The 13,699-nt window shown below is 37.6% G+C and overlaps 1 protein-coding gene across 3 annotated transcripts in view; it reads left to right on the top strand.

Moving 5' to 3' along the window:
• LOC115655402 (heparan sulfate glucosamine 3-O-sulfotransferase 1-like) overlaps positions 1 to 13,173 on the top strand; it is a 116,468-nt gene extending 103,295 nt beyond the window's left edge. For all 3 annotated transcript variants that reach the window (XM_030570821.1, XM_030570822.1, XM_030570823.1), the window contains exon 2: positions 11,777 to 13,173. In XM_030570821.1, the coding sequence (XP_030426681.1) occupies positions 11,880 to 12,809 (930 nt within the window). In that variant the 5' untranslated portion in view covers positions 11,777 to 11,879 and the 3' untranslated portion in view covers positions 12,810 to 13,173. The remainder of the gene's footprint in view (positions 1 to 11,776) is intronic.
• Positions 13,174 to 13,699: the final 526 nt, after the last annotated feature.

Genomic DNA, 13,699 nt, shown 5'->3' with positions numbered 1-13,699 from the left:
ACGGCAGTCTGGGAGTCTGCCTTAGCCCAGCTGCACCGTTGACTGGATCTTTAATGGCCCAGTCAGCGGCCCTGACCAGAGACCCCAGGGTCCCTTTTTGACCGGGTGTTCCAATCGAAAACTGAACACCTGGCAACCCTAGCCTGCAAGTCTGTTTGTGGTGTCCACCTGATGTCTCATGTCACATACTTAAACTGCAAGTTCTTTAGGACAGGGACTGGTTTTTGATTGTGGGGTTCCTGGCCTTCACTGGGGCCTCTAGGTACTTGGCAAAGGGAGTTCACCAGTTCAAATCCAGCCCAGGTAAGGCCTTGTCTATGCAGTTTTTGTATCGATATAACTGTTTCAGTTAGGGGAGTGATTTCTTTACTGAAATCGTTATACAACTACAACCTGTAGTGTGAAAACTGTTCTGGTGGTATAGCTTACTCGCCTTCTATACCTAGGTATAAGCAATATCGGTATAAGGAACCTTGATACCCATATAAATGCACCCATACTAGGAAGGTTGTACCACTTCAACTATACCAGTATAGCTAAAGTGAAACAACTTGTGTGTGTAGACAAGCCCTTAGTAATGTCTGAAAGATATCATCTTAAGGCTGCTTGGTAGCCTGTGTTGGAATGGGCTGGTATCCTTAGTGTAACAGAATTTCACAGTGAAATAATATTTGTTCACTTCCAAAAAAAGGCATTTGATTTACAAGAAAATTGTTAGGGAAGGAACAAAGTACAGTTTCCTTCCTCTCGTCCCAGTCCAACCCCCATGAAAATGTTTGGTTTTGCTGCTGTTTTTTTTTTCCAGATTCCCCAGTGAAGGGACTATTTTTGCAGAGCTGTGTTACAGACTGTGAAAGCTTGAAGCCAAATATTACTATTTTATTGCCTTTCCAACTTAACTATGTAGCCAAATGTTGTAGAAGAATTGGCTGTTAGCCTGAGATACTGAGTCTTTTCTCTCAAGTTCAACATAAATCTTCTGTTGCCATGAGAGACGGAGCAATTGTCATGTAACAGCATGAAAGTTGTAATCAGAAGCCCTAGGTTCTGGTTCTGCCACAGACTTGCTATACAGCCTGGGGAAGGTCATATAAGCCTTGATTCATCCAAACATTTAAACATGTGCCTCAATTTCCCTTATAAAATGGGAATGATATACCTACTGCACCTCACTGGGGTGCGGTGAGTTAATTCCTGCATCTCGCTTTGTACTTTGAAATCCTCATGCAGAAAGCACTACAGAAGTGGAAAGTAGTAGTATTCATTATAATGTTATTACTATGGTTAAATTGACCCTATAATGCTTTATTTAAGACTGAAGCAAGATAAATTATAAACTCCCTCAGAAATAGGTTTTATAAGAGTTCAAATAGACCCTTAACTGCTCCACACTCAACTAAATTAAAATGATTTTCAGCCCATTTATTAGACCCTTTAGTAAATGTCATCACTAAGATTTTCAAAAATTAAAAAATACCCTGGTTTTCTCTGCAGCATGAATTTCTGTCTAACCCTCACTTCTGTCGAATATATACCAAGTCTACTGATGTTACTAAGCAACGCCAACATTACCAAATAGTAGAAAACATAACATGTAATGGTGCTATAATTTTGACGCTGTATCATGGGGTTAATTTTTTAATTATGTACCATAAAGCTAATAGGAATGTGCTGAGATTCAGGAAGTGCAAGATGCTGCAATTTAAAATATAGTGTTTTCATTATACAGAGCAGTTCATATTGTCTTCTAAAAATGTGCATTTAACTGCATAAAGACAACAAAATACAAATTTTTGAAATAATGTATTCCAATTTAAATCCTTTAAATCCTGTTTAAATCCTTTTCACATTTATGTAGCAATTATAGCCTAACCACAGGATCTAACATCATAGAGCTTCATCAAAATCAATCAAATTTCTTAGACTGAACCTGGAATGTTGTTCTGATGGAATTGCTCCCAAAGGCAATTTTGATCTATTTAGGCATCAGTTTTACAGCATATTCTGAATTAGATTATCCCTGGTAATATTTTCAAGGTAATGTTTTATTCTGGCAATAAATCTAAGAAATTTCCATCGTGTAAAATAATAAATGAATTGTAAACTAGCTAAACTGGAGTATTTGTACTCAGAGACATTATTAATACTGTTAGAAAGTGCAGAACCAGTTTTGTTTTGTATGTAATTGCAACAACTCTTGATCTCAAACAATAGGCAAACCAGACCCTGAGAATCCTTTGGTGTGGACCTGCTAAAAGGGGTACAAGTTTTCTGTACAACTGATCATATATTTGTCTTTCAATTTCTGGGCTCCCTTGAATCACAATACATGTGACTGAATCTATGAGTGAATGAAACCCTATCTGTCACTTACTCATGGGATAAAAAGGCAACTAAATTAAATAAATAAATAAAACATTGAGTGGGGACAATTTGGGCTTCTCCGTGCCTGTGGCCAGAGCTGGGAAGAACCTAATCAGGATTCAGATTCTAATGATCACTTGATGATTACCTGTTCTGTTCATTCCGTCTGGGGCACCTGGTATTGGCCACTGTCGGAAGACATGATACTGGACTAGATGGACCTTTGGTCTGACCCAGTATGACCGTTTTTATGATCTTATGATCTGTCTACATTACAAAACTATCCCTAATCTGAAACACTTTTCTAGGTTTTTAGAAACAGACTGGAACCAAGAAGCAAAACTATGCCAAATGAGAAAAACTTCCAAAAAGTTGTTTAGGGTGCTAACTTAGCTAGTCTTATGGGTTGTTTCCAGAAACCGTTCTAAAAATATGTTCCCCAGCCACACAAGATGATGGTTCCTGCTGGTTAAACCATGTTACCTGACATAACTTTTAGGAACCAGTCTATAAACTCTTTCAAGCTTGGGGATTTTTTTCAAAATAAATTGCATCATCATTTATTAATTTTTGTTTATGGTAGCACCCCAATATATTAAAGAAAGGACAGTCCCTGTTCCATGGAGCTCAGAGTCTAAGGATGTACAGACAGGTGGACAGAGGTTGAGGAAAGGAAATCAATATGGATTTTTTTTTAAATCACAAGTCAACTGCTATTCTGTATGAGTGTTTTATACTGCCCTCATCACTGTAGTATATGAATGCCTTCCAGTAATAGTAGTAAGCAATGTAACTAACAACTGCAACAATCTGATTCACTCTAGGCAGGATGGCAAAAGTAGGTCTTTAAGGACATGGACAGGGTAGGGGCCTTGTAATTGGAGTCAGGCCATGCATATGAGACCACGTAGAAGAAGCATGGAGATGATGATTCAAGAAGGTGACACATAGGGGATGGAGGATGGCAACACTGCATGGAGCAGAAGGAGCTAGGGCAGTAGTTCTCAAGCGTTTGTACTGGTGACTCCTTTCACATAGGAAGCCTCTGAGTGCGACACCCTCCTCTCCCCCCTTATAAATTAAAAACACTTTTTAATATATTTAACACCATTATAAATGCTGGAGGCAAAGCAGGGTTTGGGGTGGAGACTGACAGCTCACAATCCCCCGTGTAATAATCTCGTGACCCCCTGAGGGGTCCTGACCCCTAGTTTGAGAACCCCTGAACTAGGGCAACATGAAGCTCAACAGGTGAGGATAAGTAGGAAGGAAGAGTTATAAAGAACTCTGAATGTTGTGCAAAGAAGCTTAAATTTGATGCTATAGCAGATGTGAAAGCCAAAGGAGGGATTTGAAGAGGGTAGAAGCATGATCAAATCAGCAGGTAAAGCAGATGGCTTTAGCAGGTGGATTTTTTTAAAATGGCTAAAGGGGGAAACGTGTGGGGGTTTTTTGTTGTTTTTTTTAGGAGGCCACAGAGGAGGCAATAGTCAATGTGGGATATAATGATGGCCTGATGAAGATATTTGATTGTGAGGTTGGTAAGAAAAATAGACTGGATACATTGAGCATCTTTTCATAATTATTCTAACACTTATAATGTTCTTTGAAGGTGAGCCAGAATAGCTCTGGCAAATAATATTTTTTAAGTGTTCAAGTTCCCAGATACATAGCATAAGGGCCTAATTGTGCTCTGAATTAAGACATGACCCGTGGTAGGGAATGATGTGGACATTACCCCAGCAGTAGCTTCTAAGGGATTGCACCACAGGCAGGAATGGGGCTTCCAAAGTTAGGAGAGTATAGCTCCTGCACCCCTCTGTGGTCTTGGAAAGGGTTAATTTATGCTGTTTCTTTTGCCTTATGTTGTGCCAATCCTGATGACCTTTTGTGGAAGACTGGCTGGGTCATAGACCCTCTCTAATCTTTTGAAGAGTTCAGTTTTGCAACAGTGATAAACTTGGTAAGCCTTGTGCTGAGAGGAATCGTGATTGTGCTAGGCTGCGTGTATGAGTTAGGAAGGATATTCCTTGCACCCTACCCTTCCTGCCACAGGAATATCCAGTGCAGAGTCCAAGCAAAGTAGAGTTCTTCACATATGTAAATGTATTTGCAGTTTTTAAGAGAAAATACCTGATGCCACATAACTGAGCACATACACTAGTAATGTATTATGAGTAACTGCCTGTGATGTCTTGGCAATAGTGCAAAACTCTTTTAGGGCACATGATAGTTTCCCCAGGCAATTAAAAATAGATTTAGACTTCTTATAGTGGAGAAATCACTAAGGAGAGAATCAGTAGCTATGGTTATTGCCATGGTCCTACACTACATGTTCTAGAACATAAATCAAGGTGGTTTCTGATACTGTTGTGGCTGCTGCTGCATTAACTGGTACTTGGGGAACTCTGCAGGAAAAAACACAACTTGAAAAGTTAGCAATGGGAAAACCTGATGTGTTTTAGATGCTACACAAAGCTTACTCAAGCTACCACAAGCAATTGTTTGCAAACTTGGGCAGAAAATCTTGCAAGAACAGTCTCATGTTACTTTACTAGTTCCAGACCCATGTGTTCTCTTCCCCCGGCCTGGTCAAACCCTTCACAACCTTACCCCTTCAACAAGCTACACAAAGGTTATGTGATATTGGAATGTGTTTTGTTCTGCAGAAAGACACATCCAATTGCTTTACTTAGGGTGGATTAGATTAGAGATGACAAGTCACAGCATCTTTAAGGTTATGAAGCACATTCTCATCCCCAGCTCTGTCTGCTTGCTAAAACAAAGCACCCAGAAAGAAAGTGCAATCTAAGCACTTTCTAAGAGAAAGCTCCAGGTGATTTAGCCATCAGTGCTACATCGGGAGTATGGCTAAGAGAGAGGGGATGTGGCCAGAATACTGCTGCACTCAAGTGGGTTGAAGCTGCCGGAAGTAGCTGTTGCAGCTATGAGCAACTTAGGTCAGTCCTGAGGCTCCAGGTTACACCTTGGCCAGCCCCATGAGAAGGAGAAGCATAAACTTAACCCAAGGCCCTTGGAGATGGTTGATTGTGGTGTGCAGGACCCTGGTCTCAGCATCCCATTCAGAAGCCTACCTCTCTGGGAGCATTTCTCATGCTAAATCACCCAGCTATGAAGGATGCCTGTCCCACCTAACAATATTTAGATCAAAGGGGGCAGATGGAGATGCAGGTAGCAAAAATAGCAGTTGATTGCAAAACTGTCGCAAGAAATAGATGCCCTAAATACAGCAGCTGTGAAATCTCAGATTCAAAGGGCCCTGTGCATGATACTACATTGCAAAGAATGCTAAGCTTAATGACTGAGGTACAGGGCCGTATATGACTATTGTGACTAGAAATACTGTGACAGATGTACAACACAGATTGTTGCCTGATTGTAGTAAAAGACTTTGGGCCAGACTCTGAATTCTGTTACACTGGTTTAAATCCAAAATAACTCCATTGAAGTCATAGTTATTCCAGACTTACTCTGATGTAGCTGAGATCATTAGCTAGCCATTTAAAAAAAAAACTTTTTCACTGTTTCTGATGTTTTTAAAACAGCTTACAGTTTTCTCCAGTCACAAATGAAAGCACAGATTGTAGATGTAGCGCAGCAGAATTAAGCTTTAAGTGTTCTTACCTGAGTTTGCTGTAAAAACCTGTGTATCAAAACAGATGTAATAACTCTAAACTCTGCTCAGTTGAAACATTAAATACTTTTATAAAAATAAGCACTGCCCTTTGCAGATGTTACTTGGGACTTTGTTTTCTAGTAGCATGTATGTAACAAATGAGCAATCATCATTAGTAAAAAGAAAATGTAGATATGTTTGAATATTTCCCAAAATTTGTTTTAGGACTGTCAGCATATGACTAAAATAGCCCAGATTTTAATTTACTCTGAATTTTTCTGGAATGGCAAATCCAGATAGTCAAATGTTTTCTCTTCTGTAATGATTTCCCTTTACATAGTGTTAATTAGCACTTTGTGAACTACCTGCATGCTTTTCTCCATGTTTTCTTTAAAGTCAGCTCAATCAATGAACATGCATTTGGATATTTTGGCCTTTTTTTTTTTCTTTTTTCTTTTTTTAAAATCCATTTATTTCCATTTCAAAGTTTGTTTTGTTTGTTTGTTTTTCCTTTTTCAACGTGAATATATAAACTTCAAGCACACCTTGATGATTCTCTCTATGACAGTGTGGCATTCTCTGTGCACTGTTGTTCACATGGTTGAAACCTAGTCAGCTCTTACTTACACCTGTCTTGTCATTTGTCTCACACCTTCAGAGGTAGTTTCAACCTGACCTGCTGAAATTGAAAATGTAACCTTCCCAAAATAACAGATGAGAGATTCTTTGCGCTGACATTTTGTATGAGCCTGAGTCTGGGAATCTGTGACCTAAAGCATGAGAAACATCTAAACTACCAGCTTACTATACTTATGGCCGCTGTAGCCTCCTAAGAGGGTACATCAGTTGAACTTCACTGTGTATGTTAACTTTAATGATCATAGAGGTTGTAAATAATAGGACGAATGAACAACAGAATGCACCTAACTGTCCATAATGTGACTTCTTGACAGTTTAACCTCATTTTTAGCTTTGTTTCCACATTTTGAAACAAAGTAACTACAAGACCAAACAAAACAAGTCTCTCAGGGCTTGGGCATAATAAATAAACAGCTTGTGTAATAGTTCATCTACAGTGTTTTGTTCTTATATCTACAAAATTTAAAGAGCTAAGTATGTGTTGGTTCCATGCCTAGCACAGTGGTTTCTCAGTCTTGGTCAAAGTTATTGGGAACATCGTAATATAAAGAAATAATATTTAATAGTCAAACTGTGTTTTAAATCAAGGCTGGGATTTTTCAGTGGAACCTATGAGGGATAGATGGACAACTCGCATTGTAATTAATGAAAACCCCACACTATGGACCCTAGTTCTGCACCTGAATATGTGTGCAGAGAAGTTCACTTGTGCATGTCTGTTTGCAGAATCAGGATTCTAGATGTTACAGCATGAACCAAAGCATTTGTATTTTAATTCACCAAAGTTGGTGGGGATTTAAACACTTCTTTTTAACAGTTTGTTTCTATGTTGCTGAAACAGTACATCAGTATAATTTTCCCTGATAAGTAAATTTTCACTTTTGTGTAACAGCCTATTTCATTCTTCATATGGCTTACCTGAAAAAGAGGGAAAAAATGAAGTGCATTTCAATAACAGATTAAATATCCTAACAATGTTTTTGTAAAGAATATCAGAAAAGAATCATTTTATACTATTAATTATTCAAAGAGGTAATTGGCTGATTATGCAACCTAGGAGACTACAACTGATAAACCTCTTAATTTACCTTTCTTTTCTGCTGACATATGAGTAGAAATCTTTTCCACTGGAGCTAAATGAAAAGCTTAAGAAAACCTCTCAGAATTTTGGGATCTCAAATAAAAAGGTCAGAGATAAGCAAGAGCATAGGATAACTTAAATATGAGCTGAATTTTTCATGAGAAGCAATATTCTCACTGGCGCTAAATAAATATAGAAATATCCACTATCTTAATCAGTAAGTGTCCTTATGAGTCTCAGATCCCTTTCTTACTTGGTTCTGATGGACCCATGGTGTAACTAGATTCTACAGTACACTAGGTGTTTGTGGAGCCTCTCTGTAGGCCAACATTGTCCTGTGCAATGGAGTGTGGGATTTCTGCTATACTCCTTGCCTGCAGTGCCTGTAGGCAGAAAGCCAGAAGAAAGCAGTATTTCATCTTTTATACCTAGTTCTAAAGGCAAGTCTGGGCCTAGCTATTACAGGGTGGATTTACATTCTAATCACATTTTCATTTATAAATACTGTAATTCTTTTAATGTGTCTTGTTCCCACTACATCTTTAAACAAAAAATGGTATTTAAGGTATATAGACTTCATGGTGCTTCTATGTTTGTTATGGTTTTCATAAAAAAGGGGATTTTTTAAAATACCGTTTTTTAATAAGTGTCCTTAAATCTGATTCATAACACTGTGCAAACCATTTTGAAATATCAAGAGCCACAGAGGTAAAATTGTGTTGGAAATTCTCAGACTGTAGCATCTGACTTGCATGCAAATCCTATGGCCAAAATTTTCACAAAGAGCCACTGTTTTTAGGTACTTAGGGTGTTTTAAGCCGTCTTTAGAAAGCGCTGTGCACCTTCAACTTCCATTGCAGTTTTTGGTGCTCAGCACAACTGAATATTAGGTCCAAGGTTTCTCAAGATGGACACCCAAAAAATAATAGCCATTTTTTTGAAAATGTGGTTGCAAGCAAATGACTCCTGGTGTGAATATATATAGTCTGCCATAATGTCCTAATATAAAAACTTGCCTTTGGTGTCCCCTGTGTTGTCTTTGAGAATTTAAAATAAATCTTGAATGGAAAACTCATAATGTACGAACCCTGTAAATAGAAGTTTTCTTTCAAATGGTAAAACTATAACAATGTTTAGTCTAGTTGCGACTACAGCGGCATTCTGCTTTGGACTTTTAGCTTGGGTTTGATTTGGCTTAAAATTTTGGACTAGATTAAAGATTGGATTTTTCTAGTATTTAAATATGGTCATATATGTATATATTTATGTATCTATTGCTCCTTTTGAATAGGCTGCTGCCCCTGGAGTCTTCCGCTGGGAGTTCTGGGTCATGCTTTAATGTGGATCAAGTCTTGAGTGAAGTTAGTTCCACAACAGGAGGCACTGTTCATAAGTAAAATTAAAGTTTTAGATATATTCAGTCAGTCCAAAAATCTTGCTGATGAATGCTACCTATAATTTAGGGCCCGATCAAATTCCCATTAGAGTCAATAGGAGTCTTTAAATTGACTTCCAAGGCTGTTGGATTTGACCCTTAATTATTAGATTTAGAATTGTCATTTAGTGAATCTGCTGCTTTACTTATACAGTATTAGGAACTACCATCAAATTTTGACAATATTACTATGATAACTGAAGCCTGTAAGCTGCCAATAACTCATACTAAACAATTACCAAAAGAAATATAATAAAGGGAAGCTGTGAATCCTCTTCAGAGCCATGACAAATAGAAAGTGTCTGCTTTCTTTGAGGTACTATGTAAGAGAAGTTATTACTGAACTAATGTGATGAATGTTCAAAAAAAGCACAGCAAATCACTGAAACTAGAATCTGAAAAAGGAGCTATTGTAGCAGTAACCGAGATAATTTTAAAATTGGAGAATGAGATAGAGGTAATCTATATCTAAATAGGTAGTTCTTGTTTTAAGTGACTTGCTTCATTGTATAAGATAACTTCACTATTTATAGGCAGAGCTTGTCAAATGAACTAGTTTTCACACTACATTTTATTAGGATTAAAAAATAAATTACGTTAAGAAAAATATGGTGTATATATTACACATGCTTATTACCAATTGAAATCTTCTAGCTGCCCAGAAATAGGGCAAAATCCTAAAGTCTTTCCCATGGAAATTTTTCCTGAGTAAGGACTTAAAGGATTGAAACATCCAGTCCAGAGCACTCAGCATGATTATCCGGGTGCAGATGTTGTGTTTTTCTAGATTATTTTTATCAGTGGTTCTGTGATGCCAGCTCCGTTATAGCTAAATCTCCAAATAGTATATAGATGGGCCTCACACAAAGGCCATTTTAAATATTAGTAAAACAGTAGGAATTTATATATATATTCTATATATATCCCTTCCCCATCCCCAGGAGTCCTGTCCCGTCTAGCTGGGACCTGCATTCCATTTAGCAATATGGGAGGGCGGGATAGTTGCAACTGTCAGATTGAGAATCTCTGCTCTCCTTTAATAGCTCTTTTTCTTCTGTTTGAGAATGAATGAATAGTAAATAGAGCCCAGATCCATCCAATCTTACCTCCTGCTCCCCTACCTCACCCCTGCAACAAAAACTTTTAGGATCCCCTGAATGTATTCTAGGTATCTCTTGGAGACAACCATTAGCCACTCCTTGGAAAGACTAATGTTCTCTGCTCTAATTCTAAAGCTCTGCCCTTGCAGCAACCACCCCAGCTACACATGTGTGCATGCACACACCCTAGCTCCTTGATCTTCCACAACTAATCCACCCAGACTAGTTTATCCTCTCATTCCACATTCAATTGATGCAGATTCCATTTTTCCTGCTCTGATGCATTGTTGTGTCTGTCTGTCTCTTTACTGATCAAAATGGCTTGCAATCCAATGATTTGGCCTTATTTCACTCCTGCTCTTGCTAGACACATCTTTTCTTTGCTACAAGTCAGGACTCTCAACTCACAGCCCATTGGAGACCGAATTAAGGCATCAACTAAATGACACTTGCTATTTAGATTCTAGCAGTGAGTTTGAGGAGGTGACTTGATACTCCAAAATATCATGGAATCATTATTAATGGCTAGGGTTGTTGATTAATCACAGTTAACTCAAATAATTAATAGCTATTAATCGCACTTTTAATCATACTGTTAAACAATAGAATACCAATTGAAATTTATTACATATTTTGGATGTTTTTCTACATTTTCAAATATATTGATTTCATTTACAACACAGAATACAAAGTGTACAGTACTCACTTTATATTATTTTTATTACAGATATTTGCACTGTAAAAATGATAAACAAAAGAAATAGTATTTTTCAGTTCACCTCATACAAGTACCATAGTGCAGTCTCTTTATCATGAAAGCACAGCTTACAAATGTAGACTTTTTTTGGTTACATAACTGCATTCAAAAACAAAACAATGTAAAACTTTAGAGCCTATAAGTCCATTCAGTCCTACTTCTCATTCAGCCAATAAGAGAAACAAGTTTGTTTACATTTACAGGAGATAATGCTGCCCTCTTCTTATTTGCAATGTCACCAGAAAGTAAGAACAGGCATTCACATGGGACTTTTATAGCCATCATTGCAAGGTATTTACATGCCAGATATGCTAAACATTCGTATGCTCCTTCATGCTTTGGCCACCATTCCAGATGATATGCTTCATTTTTTTTAAATTGCGCAATTAATCATGATTAAATTGCTTGACAGCCCTATTAATGGCATGTGCTAAATAGCAAAAGGTAAAAGGAAGGAAATGATAGCTAGGAATATAGAACTAGGTAGATCCTCCTCTTCTTTCTTCATAGCCTAGTCCAGTGTTTTGAGTTAACAAATGTTCTCGCTGATTTAGTATCCACCATTAATCACAGCACTGAGCAAGAAAATGTCAATTCACCATTTTTCTCTCCTGAAACAGAGTGGCGGAGGGGTTGGGGAGAGGAAGTAAACTGCTTTAGATAATTTTTCTATATGGTACTAATTACAGAGAAGTCATACTTTATCTATGATGCATTCATGCATATACACAGAGATAATGATTAATCTCACTTTATTTTACAGATGCTTCAGAAAGCTGTTTGCTCGCCCCCAGTTCTGTCAACCAGCTCCTCAAGTGGAGAATCACGTATTATTGAACTAAGTTTTTGAACTAATTATTCTCCACATGGCCTTCCTCCTGGTGTCAGCTTATCTTTTGCTGACTCACACTCAGGGTGCTCCTGTTGAGAATGAGGCATTGCTGGAGACGCTGAAGTCGCAAGTAGGATTTTTCAGTAATAAAAGTGAACACTATTCTGCACAGGTGAGACCTCCTGGCACAAACCGACGAATACCTCAGACGATCATTATAGGAGTTCGCAAAGGAGGGACCAGAGCCTTATTGGAAATGTTGGATATTCATCCTAATATTGTGGTAGCAACTACAGAAGTCCACTTCTTTGACTGGGATGAAAATTATGTTAAAGGAATAGACTGGTATAGGCATCTGATGCCATTTTCTTATGAAAATCAAATTACTATTGAGAAAACACCAGGCTATTTTACCTCACCACAGGCTCCAGAAAGAATTCATGACATGAATAGCTCTATTAAACTGCTGCTCATTCTAAGAGACCCCACTGAGAGAGTAATATCTGATTATACCCAAGTATATTACAACAGACTAGAAAGTCACAAGCGTGTTCAGCCCTTTGAAGAAATTGTTATTAAAAATGGAGCACTTAATACCAAATACAAAGCTATTCAGAGAAGTCTCTATGATCTCCATATGGAAAAGTGGCTTAAGCATTTCAACTTAGATCAGATTCACATAGTGGATGGCAATACTTTAATCAAAGACCCTCTTCCTGAGTTACAAAAAGTGGAAACATTTCTTAATCTTCCTTCCAGAATTATGTCTTCAAATTTTTATTTTAACCAAACCAAGGGGTTCTATTGCATTAGAAGTGATGGAAGAGAGAGATGTTTACATGAATCCAAAGGGCGTCCCCACCCTGTTGTCAACAACACTGTTTTAGAGCAACTTTACTCCTACTTCAGAGAGCACAATGCAAAATTTTACAGAATGGTTAATCATTCGTTTGACTGGCATTAATACAGTTGGAATAAATGTTTCTTAAAATGTCCTGAAATAAACTATTTTCAAAGTTACCTTTGTAAGCAATCTGAGGTAGCTCAGACTGAAAACTTCAGAAGTTGTTGTTATATTGAAAACAAAGCCTTCATTGGGGATAGTTATCCATTAGCAGTACCCTTTGAACATTGGAGAAATAAGTTTGCTATATTTATGTATAACTAACTACTGTGGGCCAGAATTTGATTTCAGTTTCACTGCTCCAAATCCATTAATTTCAGTGGAGAAACTTCAGATTTACACCTGTATGACTGAGATTAGAATTGTAAAAGCAGCAAAGAGTCCTGTGGCACCTTATAGACTAACAGACGTATTGGAGCATGAGCTTTCGTGGGTGAATACCCACTCATGCTGCAAAACATCTGTTAGTCTATAAGGTGCCACAGGACTCTTTGCTGCTTTTACAGATCCAGACTAACATGGCTACCCCTCTGATACTTGAGATCAGAGTTAAGTCTCTTTGGAAAAATGAGACTGCTTTAAGCAGTGTACAAAATGTAGATAGCTTAAATGGTATCATTTTAACTGTTCTGTAATGTTTGTTCGTAGTATTTTTTTTATGTCATGCGCTATGATAATGACATTGATTTCTAGAACTTTCATACAGTAGAATAATGACATATGTTAATACAGAGGATTCCAAAAGTGCTTCCTTTAAACAATTCAAAATTTGTGAAAGTAGCTACTATTGTAAAGTACTTCCTACTTAAATAACTAACATATGATAAAGGGGCTCCAGTCCAACTATGGTTTTGAATACCTACCAGCTTACTCTGTGATGAGGCTCCTTCTATATAGAATGTTAGTACTAAACAACACACTTATTACTTGGTGCAAAATCTTCAAACTGG

This window comes from Gopherus evgoodei, chromosome 7 (assembly GCF_007399415.2).
Source record: "Gopherus evgoodei ecotype Sinaloan lineage chromosome 7, rGopEvg1_v1.p, whole genome shotgun sequence".
Lineage (NCBI taxonomy): Eukaryota > Metazoa > Chordata > Testudines > Testudinidae > Gopherus > Gopherus evgoodei.
Note: the sequence above shows the minus strand (reverse complement) of the source record. Positions and strands in the feature narration are given on the sequence as shown.